A 17,414-nucleotide genomic window follows, 5' to 3' on the forward strand; every position below is an offset into this window, starting at 1 on the left:
GCAGAAGTCACACCTTACATTTGGATTCTCTGAAATTTATATTGTTAAAGGTTTAATTGAGGATCATTATGAAAATCACCTTTTATATCCTTTCTTGTTTTAATTTTCTGAGGAGTTTTTCGTATTTAAAATAATTTCAAGGGGTGCATAGTAGAGACTGCAAAAAAATTAAAAATTTGACACCTTTTTTATTTTATTTTGTTTTGTTTTTTTGTTCCATTTCGGTGCAAACTATAAATACGTAATTGTAATTTTATTTCTGAGGTCTATGAAATATTTGGATCGCTAATTGCAAATTGTAATGGCGAGCACAAGCAGAAACGACGGCAACAAAGATAACAGCAGCACTAAAGTAGAGCAGAGATTTCGTTCGGTCTTTGACCTTCCATCCGACTTCTTCGATTCATGTCGCTTGCTTCACGATTTGAAGGACATTTCTTCCTCTGTCGCCGATTCTTCTCTGGTTTCTTCCTTCGAGTCTCTTGATGTAACGTCTCCAACAGCCATTGATGAAGACCTGAAGGTGGAACCTCTGGAGGAACAACCAAAGGCACAGAAGGCTTTGTCGACATGGTCATGCCATACTTGTAAGGCGGAATTCGAATCCCTTCAAGATCAACGGTTTCATTTTACGTCCGACTTCCACCGATTCAATGTATAGTTTTCCGTTCTCATTCTCAATACTTCTCTATTTATTAGGGTTTTTTTCTCCTTCTTTCTATTACTAGGTTACCACGATGATTGTTTTGACGTTCGGTGATTCTTCAAACTCATGTTGCCTTTCTGGAACTAGATTTTTTTTCTTCCCATTTTACTTTAACTGAATTTGGACTGCAGATAGGTTAGCTTGTATAGAGCAGGACTCATATAGAAATATCATAACTGTAATAAAAAGTATCGATGGAACCCCCAACTAGTCAATTTTGTAAGGAACTTTTTTTTTCCCTCTTCCTTGCAACTGTTGAAATCACCTTTTCAGAAGGGGGTTGCGTTACTAGAAAATCAAGGAAAACTCAGTGCTGTTTGGGAGATCAGTTCAGGAATGTGAATTTGTTAGTTTATGTCATTTTCTTCTGGTTCTATGAAGTGATACTGCGTTTGGTTTGGATTTGGTAGTGAGTAATCCAACTAAAAATTGGTTGAGGTTGGAAGAGCTACGTTCATTATTGGTTTACTTTCTCATAGAGGCAATTTATCATATTAAAAAATAATGCGGTACCATTAGTTGGGTGCCTGAGATTGTTGTGCCAAGTTTCATGTCAAGCCTGTTTGCTACAGAGGCAAATCAAACTGATCCCTTTGGAGTTTGGAGAGTGAACAGAGGTGATGAAGTTGATATATTTCCCTGTTTCTAATGTAATCCCCTCAGATGTTGATCCTGTAGTAACTTGGCGATGGAATTTGAAGAGTCCCGGTCAACTGTTTATTAGCTTAGTACAATAACTGTAATATGAGCCTTCCACTGTCAGCTTGTTATCCTACCAATAGCTGCAGGTTTATGTATTTGCATAGTTGCTATTACAACAACTTCTAGCTTGAGCTATTAAATAAGGGCAACAACAATGTGTATTTACATGATTAAATGTGCAAGCTGGTAAAAATGACATTGAATTTGACATGTACTCATGCAGAACTAACACCATCTAGGGAGAAAGGGTTAAGGATCAATGTTGCATTTCCCATCAGTTGTACTAGTGATTTTTATGCTCCGATACCATGTTACAACTACTAATCCTAAAACCTTGAGCTATTAAGAGAGGGCAACAACAACGAATATCAACAGATGGTCCTTGGATGGGTATCAAACTGTTGATGTCTTGCTTAGTGGAACTGGATATGATATTCTTTTGGTGATTACTCCATGAATCTTCTTACAATGTGGATCAGGAATAAGTGATGGACAATGAATATAGGTGCAAGCTGAGGTTTGAATATGGTTGGCAACTTTAATGTGGTGCAGTGGAGTACTAAAATGTGACAATAATATAACATCGTTGCCTTTTTCGTTAATGATGAATTGGTTGGGTCATCATGTGGTTTTAAGGATTTTATTTGATTATTTCCATAAAATCATGTGAACAAGTTTATATGAAGTTAGAACTTTGAAAATTAGAAGTAAGCAATTTCATAGGTCTTGTGCGTGAAACCTACGTAATGAAGTGTGATGTTGAAAACTCAATGAATGGAGATGAGATATTGAGATGGATGAGGGGCAAAAGTAGGAAGGACAAAGTAAGAAGTGGTCATATTAGAGCTAGCGGAGTAGCTCTATTACATGCTAAGCTATGAGAAAGTTGTTTGAGGTGGCATTCAACGGAGATGGTTTGGTGATGTAGTACAGAGGAATGATCGCTTTAGATTGAATGAATTAAAAGAGTCAAGGGCACACCTAAATGACCTTAGGAAAAGTGGTGATGAAAGATATGCATAACTTAGGTCTGGTTTCAAGTAAGACCTTGAATAGAGCTGATTGGAGGACAAGGATTCATGTTACTGACTCCATTTAGTTTCAAAAGACACTTTTATGATATCTCAACTTTAAATTAAAGTATCCAATCAATGTAGTCAACTGAGACGACCATCAACTAAGGTCCTTTTTTATTTCTCCCCCCCCCCCTTTTTTTCTTCTGGGGTGAATGTTTTCTTCTTTCTTATGTGTTATCCTTCAAATCCATTTTTGACACATGGAGTTCCTCAATTGTGCAATTAGTTGCAATTCTCAATTCATTGTGGCTACACTCCATAATATTTTGTTTTGACGTAGGACTTAGCATGGTGCCTCCTGATGAATTTTATGTTCTGGTTGATTCTAAATGTGCCAGTCAATATCTTGAATTTTGGCTATGATATTCCATTTCATCAGGAATTTTTCCTAACTGCATATCACTTCATTCTTTGCAAATATTACTGCAATGAGGTAGAATATAGGTCCCTCAAGAGATGGGTTGAGTTAATGATCTGATTGAAATTAGCTGAGAGACACTGAGTTCTTCATCTCTAAGCCGATAGGAAACTCAAATATATCTCAACTCAAGAATCAGATCTGGATGAAACTTGAATCAAGTTTAATTTTCAGCATTTCCAAATCTGACATAAGGAAATTTTTGATAGCAGAAGATCAAGACCTCAGAATCACACCAAACTTGGGTTGTGTTCCACTTTTAGGTTGTGAAGATTAAGGCTAAAATATTCACCCCAAACAGGCGCACTGCAGGTTCACTGCAGGTTAACAGAAGATATGTTATTGAGGTTTAAAATATCAGAATCACATTACCAATATAAATGATGTAGCCCCAAAATTTAGGGTTAGATTTTTAGGATCTTCTGAAGTAAGTCCAGCACTCAATTAGGGTTTCTAAGGGTAAACTGGGGTTTTTTAGAAGTTTTGGGCAGTGGGTTTTGGGCTCTTACTTTGCTGGTTTTATGTTTCAGATTTAGGACTCGGGGTTTTAGAAAATGGGGTTTGGAACATCTGGTTTAGGGTTTTATGAAGTTTCTAAAATTCTACAGAAGTCCAAGGTTGAAGAAGACCTGCAGAAAATTTTACATTAGGGTAAAATAGGTTAGATAGGCTAATAGGCTTAGGGGTAATGTGTTCCTAGGTTAGCTGAGATCCTAGGAGGGGGTTTTGGAGTCTAGAGGGGCTGGGGAAGTGGGGTATATATAAGGAGAGGTGCTGTTGCTTGCGCAGAAACAGGGAGGGGCAGGGGTGGCCTACAGTTGCAAGGGGAGGGTCTCTTGGTCTAGGGGAAGGGATTGAATTGCAGGAAACTAAAGGGAATTAGCCTAAGGGGATTTGCGATGGGTTGGGGGTGTAGAACTAAGCCAAACAAGAGAGGGAAGGGTCTGTTAGGGTGGCAAACAGAGAGGGAGAGGGTTAGGGTTTCGGTGGGGGTATCTCACTTGCTTGTGGTTGAAGAACTGCATAAGTCTTCGTGTTCGGATGCTTGAAATAATGAAGAAAACCTTGAAGTTGAAGACACAATGCACAATACCAGCTGCTGGTCACCCTCCCAAGGATCCCACAACTTCTCAGGTCAATTTCTCAAACTCTGGTTTCATTCAATAATCAAGACTGACAATTACGTTATGACTTAGGCTAGTTATAGCCTTGTAAACCCAACTAAACTCAAATTGGTAACTTGGCCCCTAAGTAACCGATACTTGCCAAATTAGGACTCAACTAAAATAACTCATACTAATACTCCAAAGGAAATAACTCCTTCCTGTTTTAGAACAACTCTAGTACGCTGACAACATTTAAAAAGGAATCAAATTACTATGTGATTCCGGCCCTTAGATTGGAATCTCTTACGGCACTTACTTGTGACTCAACAAACAACTTTTAAATCAAACTAGGACTTAACTAAAATAGAATTACTTTAAGATAAGGTTTCCTAAAATTAAGGAACCGAATCCTAACAACTCAACACTAACTTTCATGGACTTTAACTCTTAAATTATTGGCTCAAACAGAAAATGAATATGGATCCCTGACCTTGGGATTGTGAGGAATAAAATGAGACCCATATTGGGCCCCAAAAGAGGGGCTTGGAAAATGATCTGGGGTATTCGGGCAGCCTTAGGGGCACCTTTTGGGTCTGATTTTTGGCCCAATTTGGGGGTCCAACCCAGGATACATCAATAAACCACAGGTGTGAGCATGAAGACCTATTGCAAACCAGAGATTAAGGCTTAATAAGTTAATGTTGGAAGTAAAAAAGCAATGGATGAGTGGATCGGGACCTGAACTATGCAAAGCAGTGTGTCTGAAAATATAAATAAGTAAACTTAGGTTTCCCCACCAACAGAGGCAGATTTCCTTTCTAATAACTCCACACCAAGCTCTACTCAACAGTAGATTTGAAGAATACGGAGAAAAAGTTTCTTGAACCAATAAAATTTATGCATTGTTGGATCCACAGGTTTGAAAAAGACAAGCAAATTAACCTATTACATGAATGGCAAAACCAATCCTACTCAAGCTATGGAATATCCTTCTTGTAAATTACTGCCATAAAGAAAACATAATCAAACTAGGAACCGAAAATAACAAATTAACTAATCAACTAATAGGTATTAAGCAGTAGATTGGCTTGACCAACCATATGAATGGGCTGAGAGATAGCCTACCCAAGCCATGCTAGCAGCTTAGGCCTGCTGGCCCTTTTCTTGTAGGTAAAATACTCCCTCTTCTCTTTAGCATATATACAACACTATGTGGTCATTTTATCTCATTTTGTTGCCTTAACTCAGATAATGTTCCTTTATAAAGGTGCATTTGTGATAAATTAATTTTTGAAAGTTTTGTCAAGGATTTATAAAGACTATTTTTGATATTTTCCTGATAGCCTAATCTGATCTCCTTCACAGTGCCATGTGATTGGTTCTTTCTTTTAGTTTTCCATTTATAACATTCATGTGACTCAGTATTTAGATTTTTGAGAACTTATAATGTTATTGATGTAGGGGAAAACCTAGAAACTAGGGACCTACAAAGTGGGCTACTAGACTCTTAGAATGAGACACCTATCCTTGACAGGTAGTAAAAGACAAAGGAATTGCAGCACCTGAATTCTAATTAAGCATGCATATAAGACAGCTAAAGCAGAGAAAAAAACACGATAAGTCCTAACTAATGAACACAACTTAACTAGAATCAATAGGGAAACAGAGGGATGGGGATATTGGCCCCATAACACTAAATTGAATGCAAGAATATCAAGAAATCTAAAGAAAATAGTACTGTCCTAGTCAAAATCAGGTTTCTAACAATGAATTCAGCCATTAACAATGCAAAGGAATCTGTGGAAGTTTTGTTTTAAAGAAACTACTGCAAGGAATAAAGATAGAATAAAAAAAAAAATTCAAAGAGAGACTTAATAAAGTTACCTGCTGGTCCTGGCTGCAAAACAGGGGTTAGAAAACATCTGGGAATAGAAATAATAGAAAGAAAATATTTCTAAGCAATAATGAAACCCATGAATGGACAGTAGGGTTAGAATGGAGAACCACAGCAAGACTGCTGTACTAGAAGTGATAATAGAGAAGGAGATAAAGAAAAGAAGAAGAAAAAAAAATGTATGACAGAGAATAAAGAAAATTCTGATGGACAAAATAGCAGAGAAAGAGGAAAAAAAAAAAGGAGAAGAAGAATAGAAAGAATCTATAGAAAGGAAAAAAAAGAGAGATGAAAGCAAATATGCAAAAGAAAAGAAGAAGAGAAAGCTGATTCACGCAAGAGAGGAAGTAGAAGAAGAGAAGAGGAACTTACCCGAGAAAGAGAATTGCACAAGAGAGAGAGAAATCTTTTAATATTTTTATTCATTCATGCTGCCAAAACGAGTCCCGTACAAGATTTAAATAATAGAATTAATTGACGAAATAGGAATTGAAATGTTTGATTCTTCAGTGTCTTATTCAGAACTTTACAATCAATATATACACAACTGCTATCTATGAAATAGGAAAGAATATCCTACATAGAAGATTAGAATAAATAAGAAATCTACCTAGAATAGAAGATTACAATCAATGAGAAATCTACCTAGAATAGAAGATTACAATCAATGAGTAATCTACCTAGAATAGAAGATTGCAATAATAAGAAAAATACCTGTAATAGAATATTACAATCTGATCTACTTAGATTAAAGATACTAATAAAATATTATGATATGATTCTAAGATTTTCCACACTCCCCCTCAAGCTGGTGAATAGGCATTCTCCATTCCCAACTTGGATATGCATTTTTGAAAGGCTGAGCTGCTCAATCCTTTAGTAAGTACATCAGCAAGTTGACTATGTGTAGACACATATGGCGTACAAATCAGTCTGCTATCCAGCTTCTCTTTGATGAAGTGTCTGTCAATCTCAATGTGCTTGGTTCGGTCATGTTGAACAGGGTTATGTGCTATACTGATTGCTGATTTGTTGTCACAGTAGAGTCTCATTGGTCCACCCCATTCAACCTTTAGGTCTTCTAAGATAATCTTCAACCAAAGTAATTCACATATTCCTTGAGCCATTGCACGATATTCGGCTTCTGCACTTGACTAAGCCACAACATTCTGCTTCTTACTCCTCCATGTCACAAGATTGCCACCAAGAAATGTGCAATATCCTGTGGTCGACCTTCTATCTACTGCTGACCCTGCATAATCAGCATCAGTGTATGCTTCTAGTATCATTCCTTTATTCCTTCTAAATAAAAGGCCTCTCCCTGGCGTCCGTTTTAAATATTGTAGCACACGGTGAGCTGCATGCAAGTGAATTTCCTTTGGACTGTGCATGAATTGGTTGATTACACTAACTACATATGCTATGTCTGGCCTTGTGTGAGACAAGTAGATTAGTCTTCCTACTAGTCTTTGATACATCTCTCGGTCCACAACAACATCTTCTTCTGCATTCCCAAGTTTACTGTTGGGATCTATTGGAGTGCTTGCTGGTTTACATGCGGCCATTCCTGTTTCTTTAAGGAGATCAGTGATATACTTTTGTTGAGAGATGAAAATGCCTTGTTGAGAGTGAGCAACTTCAATGCCAAAGAAGTATTTTAATCTTCCCAAAGCCTTGATCTCAAATTCCTTAGCCAAGCATTGAGTCAAATTTTGTTTCTCTTTTTCTTCATTTCCTGTCACTATTATATCATCAACATACACAAGTAGTGCCGTGACTCCCCCAGATGATGAGTGCTTGATGAACAATGTAGGGTCTCCTTGACTTTGCTTGTAACCCATACTAATCATGACTTTAGTAAATCTGCCAAACCATGCCCGCGGTGACTGTTTGAGTCCATATAAGGCCTTTTTTAACTTGCATGCAATATTAGCAGCTAAATCCTTCTCATAACCCGGGGAACCTCCATGTAAATTTCTTCCTTTAGTTCACCATGCAAGAATGCATTTTTAACATCAAACTGTTGCAAGTCCCAACCATAATTTGCCACCAAGGATAGTAAGATTCTGACGGTATTCATTTTTACAACTGGAGCAAATGTTTCAAGGTAGTCAATCCCGTAAGTCTAGGTGTAGCCCTTGGCTACCAACCTTGCTTTGTTCCTTTCTAAAGATCCATCTGCTCGATACTTCAATGTATATACCCATTTGCACCCCACAGGTTTCTTCCCTTCTGGTAATCTTACAAGTTCCCATGTTCCATTGCTTTCTAATGCTTCCATCTCCACATTCATAGCTTGCTTCCACTCCTTATTGGATAAAGCCTCAAATAAGGTGTTAGGAATTGCAATGGTGTTTAAACTTACCAGAAAGGCTCAATGAGATGGGGAAAAATGTTTAAAGGACAAGAATTCGGCAAGAGGGTACATGGGTTTCGTTGTGCATTCTCTAGTGCCTTTCCTAATGGCAATAGGAAGGTCTAGTTCATTACTATCTGTGGGCACATCGAATTCAGTTTGTAGTGAAGGATTAGTCATTTGTACCTCATTTCCAGAATTTGGATTGGAGTCTTGAACTTGCACTGATTCTGGAACAAGATTCTTCTTCCTTGAGTACACCTTTCCTTTGCCAATCTCACATGCTCAATATCAAAAATAGGCTCATTCATTTCAAAGTTTGACATATGTTCATGTTGTTCACAGTTTGACACAGGTAAGTCTGACACAAGTTTAGGTTGTTCACAATTTGACTCAGGTGACATAGTGAAGTATTTGGGAGTGAACTCTAAGTCAAGTAAGGAATTTCCATTCTTATCTTCCATTATTGAATGCTCCCCCTGAAGATTAGGTGTGGAAAAATAAGACTTATGTTCATGAAAAGTGACATCAATGGAAACACATAACCTTTTTGAAGGAGGGTGATAGTACTTATAGCCCTTTTGAGTGGAGGAATATCCTATAAATAAACATTTGAGTGCTCTAGGATCTAATTTACCCTGATGTGGTCCATGAATATGAACAAATGAGACACCCAAAAATTCGAGGAACAAGGTTATTTGTCGTTTTTAGGTTTGGGTAGAACTGGGAAAGGACATCCATTGGACTATTGAATCCTAAGACTCTCGAAGGTAGCCGATTTATGAGATGAGTTGCTGTGAGGACTGCTTCCCCCCAAAATGACTTAGGCACATTGTATTGGAATAGGGAGGCTCTAGTTACATCAAGAAGGTGGTCATTTTTCCGTTCAGCTACTCCGTTTTGTTGTGGGGTATCAACGCTTCTTAACCATGGAATGGAAGTTGGGAAGAACACAACTAACATCGGATTTGTTTTTGAGTAGAAAAATCCATAAGACACGAGTGCAATCATCAATGAATTACACGAACCACCTAGCCCCAGACACATTAGGAATTCTAGAAGGACCCCAAATATCACAATGAATGAGATAAAAGGGGATGGAACTTCTTTTCTTGCTTAAAGGAAGTGGTACACGCTTGTGTTTAGCAAGCTCACACACATCACAATGAAACTCATCGACATGTATGCCTTGAAACAAAGAAGGAAACAAAAGACTGATTACCCTAAAGGAAGGATGTCCAAGTCTGTGATGGTAAAGCCATATTTTTTCCTTATTGGTTTGAGAAGGACTACCATTAGTAGCATGTGATTGGCTTGGTGCCTCAAGGTAGTAGAGTCCATCCCTTTCTCTAGCATGTCCAATTGTCCTCCCCGAATCCTTGTCCTGAAATATACAATGACTATGGTGAAAGACTACATTACAATGTAAATCTTGCGTGAGTTTCTTCACAGAAATGAGATTTATAGATAGTCTAGGAACATGTAGAACATTTTTCAAGGTGAGGGATGAGTTGAGCTCAATATTTCCAGTTCCAGCCACAGTAGTTAACGAGCCATCAGCAGTAGCTATCTTCCTACTACTTGGACAGGGAGAATATGTGGTGAAAAGATTTGGTGAGTGTGTCATGTGGTCAGTTGCACCTGAATCTATGATCCAGGGGCTTGGAAGAGAATTACTAGAGACATTTAATCCAATAGAAAGTGGAAACTCACCTGAATATGCCAAAGAACGTGTACCTGGTTTTTTTTGTTAAGGTTGCTCAAAAGAGTTTTTAAACGTTCTATGTCCTCCTGATTAAGGCTAGCAACCTCTTTATTAGTGACTTCAGGTTGCTGTGCAAATATAACATGCGCCTGACCATTATTTCCAGATTGCTCTCCTTTGTGCCGCCACTCTCGGCTAGGAGGTTTACCATGAAGTTTCCAGCATCTTTCCCGTGTGTGACGAGCTTTCTTGCAGTAGGTACACCATAGATTGTCTCTGTTTTGCAATTCTCCATTTTGTAGATTTTTTTATTTTATGATCAAATGCAGTCCCGAAAGTAACCTCTCTTGGTTCTGACATACTCATTGTAGGTGCTTAAAAATAGTATGTGAAACAGTAACCAAAGATGCAATAGAATGACAGATAAGGCGGAGAAATAAAAAATTTGTTTTTCAGGTAAGGAAAAATAAACAGAACAGAGCTGAATAAAGAATGGCGATAAACGCCAAAGGATGAATAATCTCTGTGTGGCGGAAACACCAGAGATTAAAGGCAATGAAGGCTTGAAAGCTGGACAGCAATCCCAAGATTGGTTGGCTCTGATACCATGACGAAATAGGAATTGAAATGTTTGATTCTTCAGTGTCTTATTCAGAACTTTACAATCAATATATACACAACTGCTATCTATGAAATAGGAAAGAATATCCTACCTAGAAGATTAGAATAAATAAGAAATATACCTAGAATAAAAGATTACAATCAATGAGAAATCTACCTAGAATAGAAGATTGCAATAATAAGAAAAAGACCTGTAATAGAATATTACAATCTGATCTACTTAGATTAAAGATACTAATAAAATATTATGATATGATTCTAAGATTTTCCACATTAATCCCTCCCAACCTTACATGCTTAATTCCCAAAATAACCCCAACTTAAATAGCAAATATAACCCTAATTCAAATTAATTCAAAATTGGGCAAAAAAATACTGTAGGCCCAGCCCACAAAGGCTCAAACATAAAAATAACAAAAAAACCAATAGCAAGTTAATATCCAACCCACTAAAACTAAAGAAATAACATGACAAACTGCCTATGAGCAGTGCTTCTCATCGAACCATAGGTCCGATAGCCTCCGAACTCATCATCCATCCACATAAATGCTGTCGTGGGATGATCTCTACGCCGGTGTCGCTAGTAAACTCGAAATTGTCCACTGATGTCCTCATTAGTTATACTGATTATGACTCTGGGGCACCTTGGAATGTGGTGAAACATGATCTTCTCTTTCCTACTTTAATTTTCTTAAGATATATATATTGTGATAGTTTCTATTACCAGCTGTCTGTTGTGCATATAATCCACCATTTTGTTCGGTAATCTTGATGTACAATCGTAAAATGGATTGCAGCTGATTTTTGCCTTACCTTGCAGTATCCTTGTCCTCATTTTCTTGTTCATGTGTTGTCGTAGGTCAAGCTGAGCATTTCTGGAAAAGATACTATCAAAGAGGAAGATTTTGATGAATTGACATCAGAGTCTGTTGCTAATGACTATGACATATCAAGTATATCAGGATCAGAAGACGAAACAGAGAAGGGATCATGTTCAAACAATGATATACAAAGGAAAACGGGGGATAACATGAAACATAAATTATTTATCCATCTAAAGACAGGAGAGATTGTTTCTATTTGGAAATGTTTAGTGTTAAATGAATCTGAAAATCTCTTGTTTCATGACGGTAAGTTATTGTCCACCGTCAATGGAGAATCTACGTCATGCTTGGGAGAGAGTGAGGTAGTTGGGAGATTGAAAAAACTGATATGTGAACCTCGGGATAAAACATGTCTACGAATTGTTTTGCTTGCGAGTGGAGGGCACTTCGCTGGATGCGTATTTGATGGAAACTCTGTTGTGGCTCGCAAAACATTCCACAGGTGTGTCTTTTGTTAGTTAACTGTTACTCACCATGTTTCATGGTTAACCAAACTAGGTGGTTTCTTTTTTTCTCTTTATCATTCTTTCTTTCTTTTTTTCATCCAACATCCCCCCCAGTTGTGGTGTGTTCTCTCCGAAGATACACCAGTTCGTACTCCATCTAGTTTAGACTTTTCTAAAGTGAATTGTCGATCGAGATGAGGTTTCTATCTTTCATTGATCTAATTCTTGTTTCCATTTCTAGGCTGAAACTTGCATAGTTTGGGTGTGTAAGAAAATGTTTTATACTTGATTTTTAATCTCAACAAACTTGATCAATTGTGGAATTCTAGTGAGATGTAATTGCATTTTACCTAACTTCATCTTTTACCTGTGGGTTTTCTTTGCTAGATATGTTGTGAGGGCTAAGGCTGGTAAAAAGCAATCATCAAAAGATGCAAGTGGAAAAGCTGCAAATTCTGCTGGAGCATCCCTTCGCCGGTATAATGAGTCTGCCTTGAAGAAGGTGTTGGATTTTTTTCTTTACTAAATAGTCGGACATCAAATGTAACTTGATTGAAGTTACTTTTTGCGTCCATCTTTCAGAATTAGATTCCATGTCGAAATAGTCAGTTGATTTTTTTTCTAATACAAACTTTTCTTACTTGAAATAGTGAGGTCATGAATTGTTTCACTGTCTTGGCATTTTTTGATGTTGTGAAACTAGTTTTGGTATGCTTGTCTCTTGGCTTCTCAGATAGGTTCATTACCATCTGCTTATGAGTTATGTTTTTTCTTTTTAATGGGTGGTTGTAGGAAATTCAAGAATTACTTGATTCTTGGAAGCCTTTTTTTGATGCTTCATCATGCATCTTTGTTCATGCTCCTTCAAATAACCGTCAACTGCTTTTTACTGGGGGAAAAGCACACTTCAATCACCAGCATTCACTTGTATGGCATGTACCTTTAACAGTTCGTCGCCCTACCTTTAAGGAAGCTAAGCGAGTGTATGATCTTTTGAGTCGTGTGATCTATGAGATGAATGAGAAGGATTGTCAACCGAGCATAAAAGATGACTCTGCATTGGTTTTGAGCACTGCACTGGGAAGCAACACCAAATCCAAAGATGTACAGTTGTTGGATAAGTTGCAAAACAAGGAAACTGTTGAAGTTCATTCAGATTCAAAAAATTCTGATTGTTCATGTGCATCAGTGGAAAGTGAAAATATTATTACAACAACAGCTTTGCATGAGGCAGCAATGTCTGGCAATGTTGAAAAAACTTTGGAGCTTTTAGAACAGGGTTTGGATCCTTGCATCAAAGATTCAAGGGGCCGGACACCTTATACGCTAGCAGCTGACAAGGAAGTTAGGAACACTTTCAGACGTTTCATGGCTTTGAACCTGGATAAGTGGGATTGGCATGCTGCTAATGTGCCTAGTCCATTGACAAAAGAAATGGAGGAATCTCAAGCTGCTAAACAGGTAGTGGATGTTAATTTTCTTTTCTGTACTCATTGATGCCATGCTATGTAGTTGTGTTTAAAATATTCTGATAACATTTTACTCAAAACAGTTATTACACTGTTACTCCCTGCCAAGGCTCCTCTTGATATCCATAATCGTTGCAGGCAGTTGAAAGTAGTCGGTGTTGTGACTTGTATCCTATAAACTTCATTCACTTGTTTTTGTGCATGTGTGCATATTTATACATCTTAGCCTGACAAGACAGAATAAGGGAGTATCGTAGGATTATTGAAGATAAGAATTAAGGTTGGAAGGGTCTGAAATTTATTCCAGCCTGTGGAAAATATAGTTCTTCCTCTGTTTTCTTGGTTGTAACTTGTTTCTCTCCAACATTATTTGTGAGTCTGCCAATGTTGGTCTCTGGAACTTTCAAGGGACCTTTTTGCCATCTATTTACTGGAGCGGTAAATTAAGTTGACTAATTTCATTTGAAAAATACCTAAAATGTGAAGCAATATCCTGTTTAAAAATTATGGACCTTTTTTTTTTCTCTCTCTTTTGACCATAGATTATACTTGATATTATTTTTTAGGCTGAGAAAGATGCGAAGAAGAAAGCTAAATCAAAAGAACTGAAGAAATTGCGGAAAGCAAAGGAGAAAAAGGCTCAGGTGCATACTTCCTCAGTTTTAAGCACCTCATGAGACACCGAATTTCACAATTGCTTTTTCCTTAACAGTTAGCATGATCTGTTTTTTATTGCATATACTTTATGCCTACGAACTGGTTATGCTGAGCCCTTTGAAATTGATTTAGCAATGTATCTGCTGTGGGTTACTGGGTTTCTCTTCTTCCTAAATTTTATTGGGAAAACTTAGAGAATCTGCACTAATACAAATTCTAGCTGTACAAAGTAACACCCTACAAAGAAAACAAAACAAATTTGTCTTGCTGCCATTCAATCAGGGACATGTGCAGCCACTGAGAAAGAATCCTTTGGGCAGCATTTGACGTCTTTGAATGACTTATACATCTCACAGTGATGGCAATAATGTAGGCAATGAAAATTTTCTTAAAATATATGACACTAGAGGGGGATCAATTCCAGAGAACAGATACCTTTGGGTTGAGATTCAGCTTCGATCAGTTTGCAAAGTTGATGCATTTGCACATCCATTGTTGGACCATCTTGGCTCGATCTGCATAACCCTATACAAGGCAGTCATGTGTGCTCAATAATTTCTCAAGTTCCTTGGTAGTTATTTGAGTAGTTACAAACTGTCATTTTGGGAGGCGGGGTAAAAGAACAGAGAAAAGAACCATAATAAATTAATGGATGGGGGATAGTAAAAAACATTAGAAACCGATTTTCTTGTACTTGTGATTTCTGGAAAGATCATACAAATTTAAGGATCACCCTGACGTTCAGAGCGATTTATGCAGGCAGAGGCAGCCATATCCCAGACTACTGCTGCTACTCCACATGGTACAGGAGTTTCTTCTACTTCAAGGGCCTCAACTATGAAAGCAAAGCCACAACCAAGTGGTGCAGCACGCATGCCAACTGAGGTGAAGCTCAATTATTATTAGTATTACAGTATCTGCTTACTTTACACTTAAAAAACTAGTATGCAGATATTATCCCATTAAATGCTAATTGCTCTCAACCTAAATATTTTTCAGAGGTTTTCAAAAATAATTAGGTGGATCTTTCTGTACTCAGGAGGAATTAAAAAAGGCACGGGATGCTGAGAGAGAAAAGAGAGCAGCTGCAGCAGAGAGGAGACTAGCAGCAGCAGCGTCTCTCAGTGCCCAAGAGGTGAATACAACTTCAGCAACTAGTGGTTCAGGGCTCATAGCTGGAGTGGGAGACGATATTAGTTGTTCCTGCTGTAATGCATCCTTGGCTGGTAAAGTCCCCTTCCACAGGTATCACTACAAATACTGCAGCACCTCGTGTATGCATGTACATAGAGAGATCCTCGAGGATGGATAAACCTCTACACCTATTCAGATGCTATCCTTTTCTTGAAATGTAAGATCCATGCCAAGGTGACCTTTAAAGTAGTTTTTTTTCTTCTTTTTCTTAACTATTCTTGAAAGACTTGCTGTGCATGCTTATTAATTTATTTAGATGTCTTGTCACTTTCACTATATAGGTGATGATTATGATCCAAAGAAGGTATAGCAAAAAGTTGTACAGATTAATTGATAGGTAGGTTGAGGCATTGAAAAGATGAAAAAGCAAGCATTGGCAGCCATTGGGCACTGTGTTAACACCAGATCAGTAGTTTTGGTGTTGAAAGAAACTAATATTGCCAGGTCAACTGATGTGGTTTTTGGTGCTTGTTTTGTAGCAATCAGAAGAGGATGCTTTGATCCACAACTAACAACTCTCTACTCGACCATAGGCGACAAATATATCCCTTCTTTCCTGAACCTCAGCTAGCACTCACTAGTTACCTGCAGAAAATGTCATTAGGACCAAAAAAAAAATGACATTAGGACCCACCTTGTTCTCATTGGACTTCATTGCAAGTTTCAAGTTCTCTACCCGTCAGGAGGTCTGTGCTCCCCTCACACTTCTCCCACATACATTAGGAGGGGACTAATTGGGGATCTCACTTTTGAGGTGGGTCCCAGTGAATCCCCTGTTAATGTATGGTGAAGATGTGTGAGCTGAGCACTGACAGAGGATCTGGATCCAAATTCTTCTCCCCTGCAACAGGTCTCTCTCTAGGGAAATCCGACAGCTGAACTGCCTCGTGCATGTCCTGGTGGATGCTTAGTGTGTGGTCATTGGACTAATGAGTGAAATGGAATCGGGAATCCTGACTCTTCTGGATATGGTTTTTCTTATATTTTTTTAGTTTTAGTCGCAACTTGCACTGAAGCATCTTCTTTCTTTTATGTGCCCTAGACTAGATATACTTTGTTCATGTATTTTTTATCAGGTCAGGTGGAGTTGGTGCCTCACATGACCACATTTTCCAGGAAAGGGCAACAAGTGATGATGCAGCGTGCACGTCGTTGTGTGCCCAACTTGGTAATGCAATATCGCCCATTGTCTGCACAACTGACAATGTGCTTATATAGTATCCAAACGCGTAAGACGTTAACCCAAAAGATAAAGGAAAAGGTTTAAGACAGGTTCCCTGATTTATCATATGCTTTATTATTATTATTATTATTATTTTTTACGGGTTGAGGAATTAGCATATTTTAATAAGTTGTCAGATTGAAATAGGGCTTGGGCTGGTCAAATAAGATGTTCTGAACCGTAACGAAGTTGTTTAGTCTAGACTTTGGATCTGTTTGATAACTCACCCAGAAACTGTTTCTGTTCTTTCTTGATTTTGCAAAACAAAATAATTGGTTGAAAACTGTTTAATAAAATTATTTTTATTTCTAGTGATTTTTGCAACATCGGATGAAATTATAAGCTCTTTTTTTTTCGAGGAACACATTTGACACTAATTGTGTCTACTTTTCAAAGCAAAAGTTGGGACTGTTAGGTTTAAGTTGAAATATTTTGGAGAAATTTTCATGGAATTCAGCATACAAAACATAATAACTCTGTTAAACCCGGTCCTAATATGTGATAGAATCTTCACGTTGTTATCGCATTCATTACGATTGATAAAGTGGCTTTCAATTCTTTTTTTTTAATTTCTCTCTCTTCTCTCTCTCATTTTTCGACTTTTCACTATATTTTCGTCCGTCTTCGCATCTGGGTCTCTTGCTTCCTTGTTGCGGATTCCGTTGTTCGTCGTCGGCGTTTTTTTTCAGGTACCATTCTTATCCAGTAATTTTACAATGCATGCTATATGATGTTGGATGTTTTGAATTAATATATGTTGATACCATGTGCGATCCGATTTCACGGAGTCGGAATTTTTTCCGAGTATTTAATTTTTTATTTTTGTGGGTAAATGATATTTTGATTATCTTGTATGATTACTTTTAAGTGGTACGGGTTGTTGATGATAGAAAAACATATGTGGAACTCCGTGAGCCGATCTATGGACTCACGGAGTCGAAATATTTTTGACCGAAAA

The 17,414-nt window shown here is 37.7% G+C and overlaps 1 protein-coding gene across 2 annotated transcripts; it reads left to right on the forward strand.

Annotated features, from left to right (window-relative positions):
- Positions 1 to 276: 276 nt before the first annotated feature.
- LOC149013702 (zinc finger protein-like protein) lies at positions 277 to 16,907 on the forward strand. Of its 2 annotated transcripts, XR_016173902.1 has the most exons (8): positions 277 to 655; positions 11,444 to 11,910; positions 12,302 to 12,416; positions 12,707 to 13,375; positions 13,950 to 14,027; positions 14,800 to 14,925; positions 15,080 to 15,571; positions 15,714 to 16,907. XR_016173902.1 is itself a non-coding variant. In XM_089158020.1 (7 exons), the coding sequence occupies exons 1-7, from the start codon at positions 302 to 304 to the stop codon at positions 15,350 to 15,352; spliced, it is 2,082 nt and encodes a 693-aa protein (XP_089014146.1). In that variant the 5' UTR covers positions 277 to 301; the 3' UTR covers positions 15,353 to 16,907. The 2 variants fall into 2 exon arrangements, 1 of the variants encoding a protein (XP_089014146.1); XM_089158020.1 differs by having other exon boundaries at positions 15,080 to 16,907.
- The last annotated feature ends 507 nt before the right edge of the window (positions 16,908 to 17,414 follow it).

Source organism: Hakea prostrata, chromosome 6 (genome assembly GCF_041222555.1).
Source record: "Hakea prostrata isolate BN-2017 chromosome 6, UWA_Hpros_2, whole genome shotgun sequence".
Lineage (NCBI taxonomy): Eukaryota > Viridiplantae > Streptophyta > Magnoliopsida > Proteales > Proteaceae > Hakea > Hakea prostrata.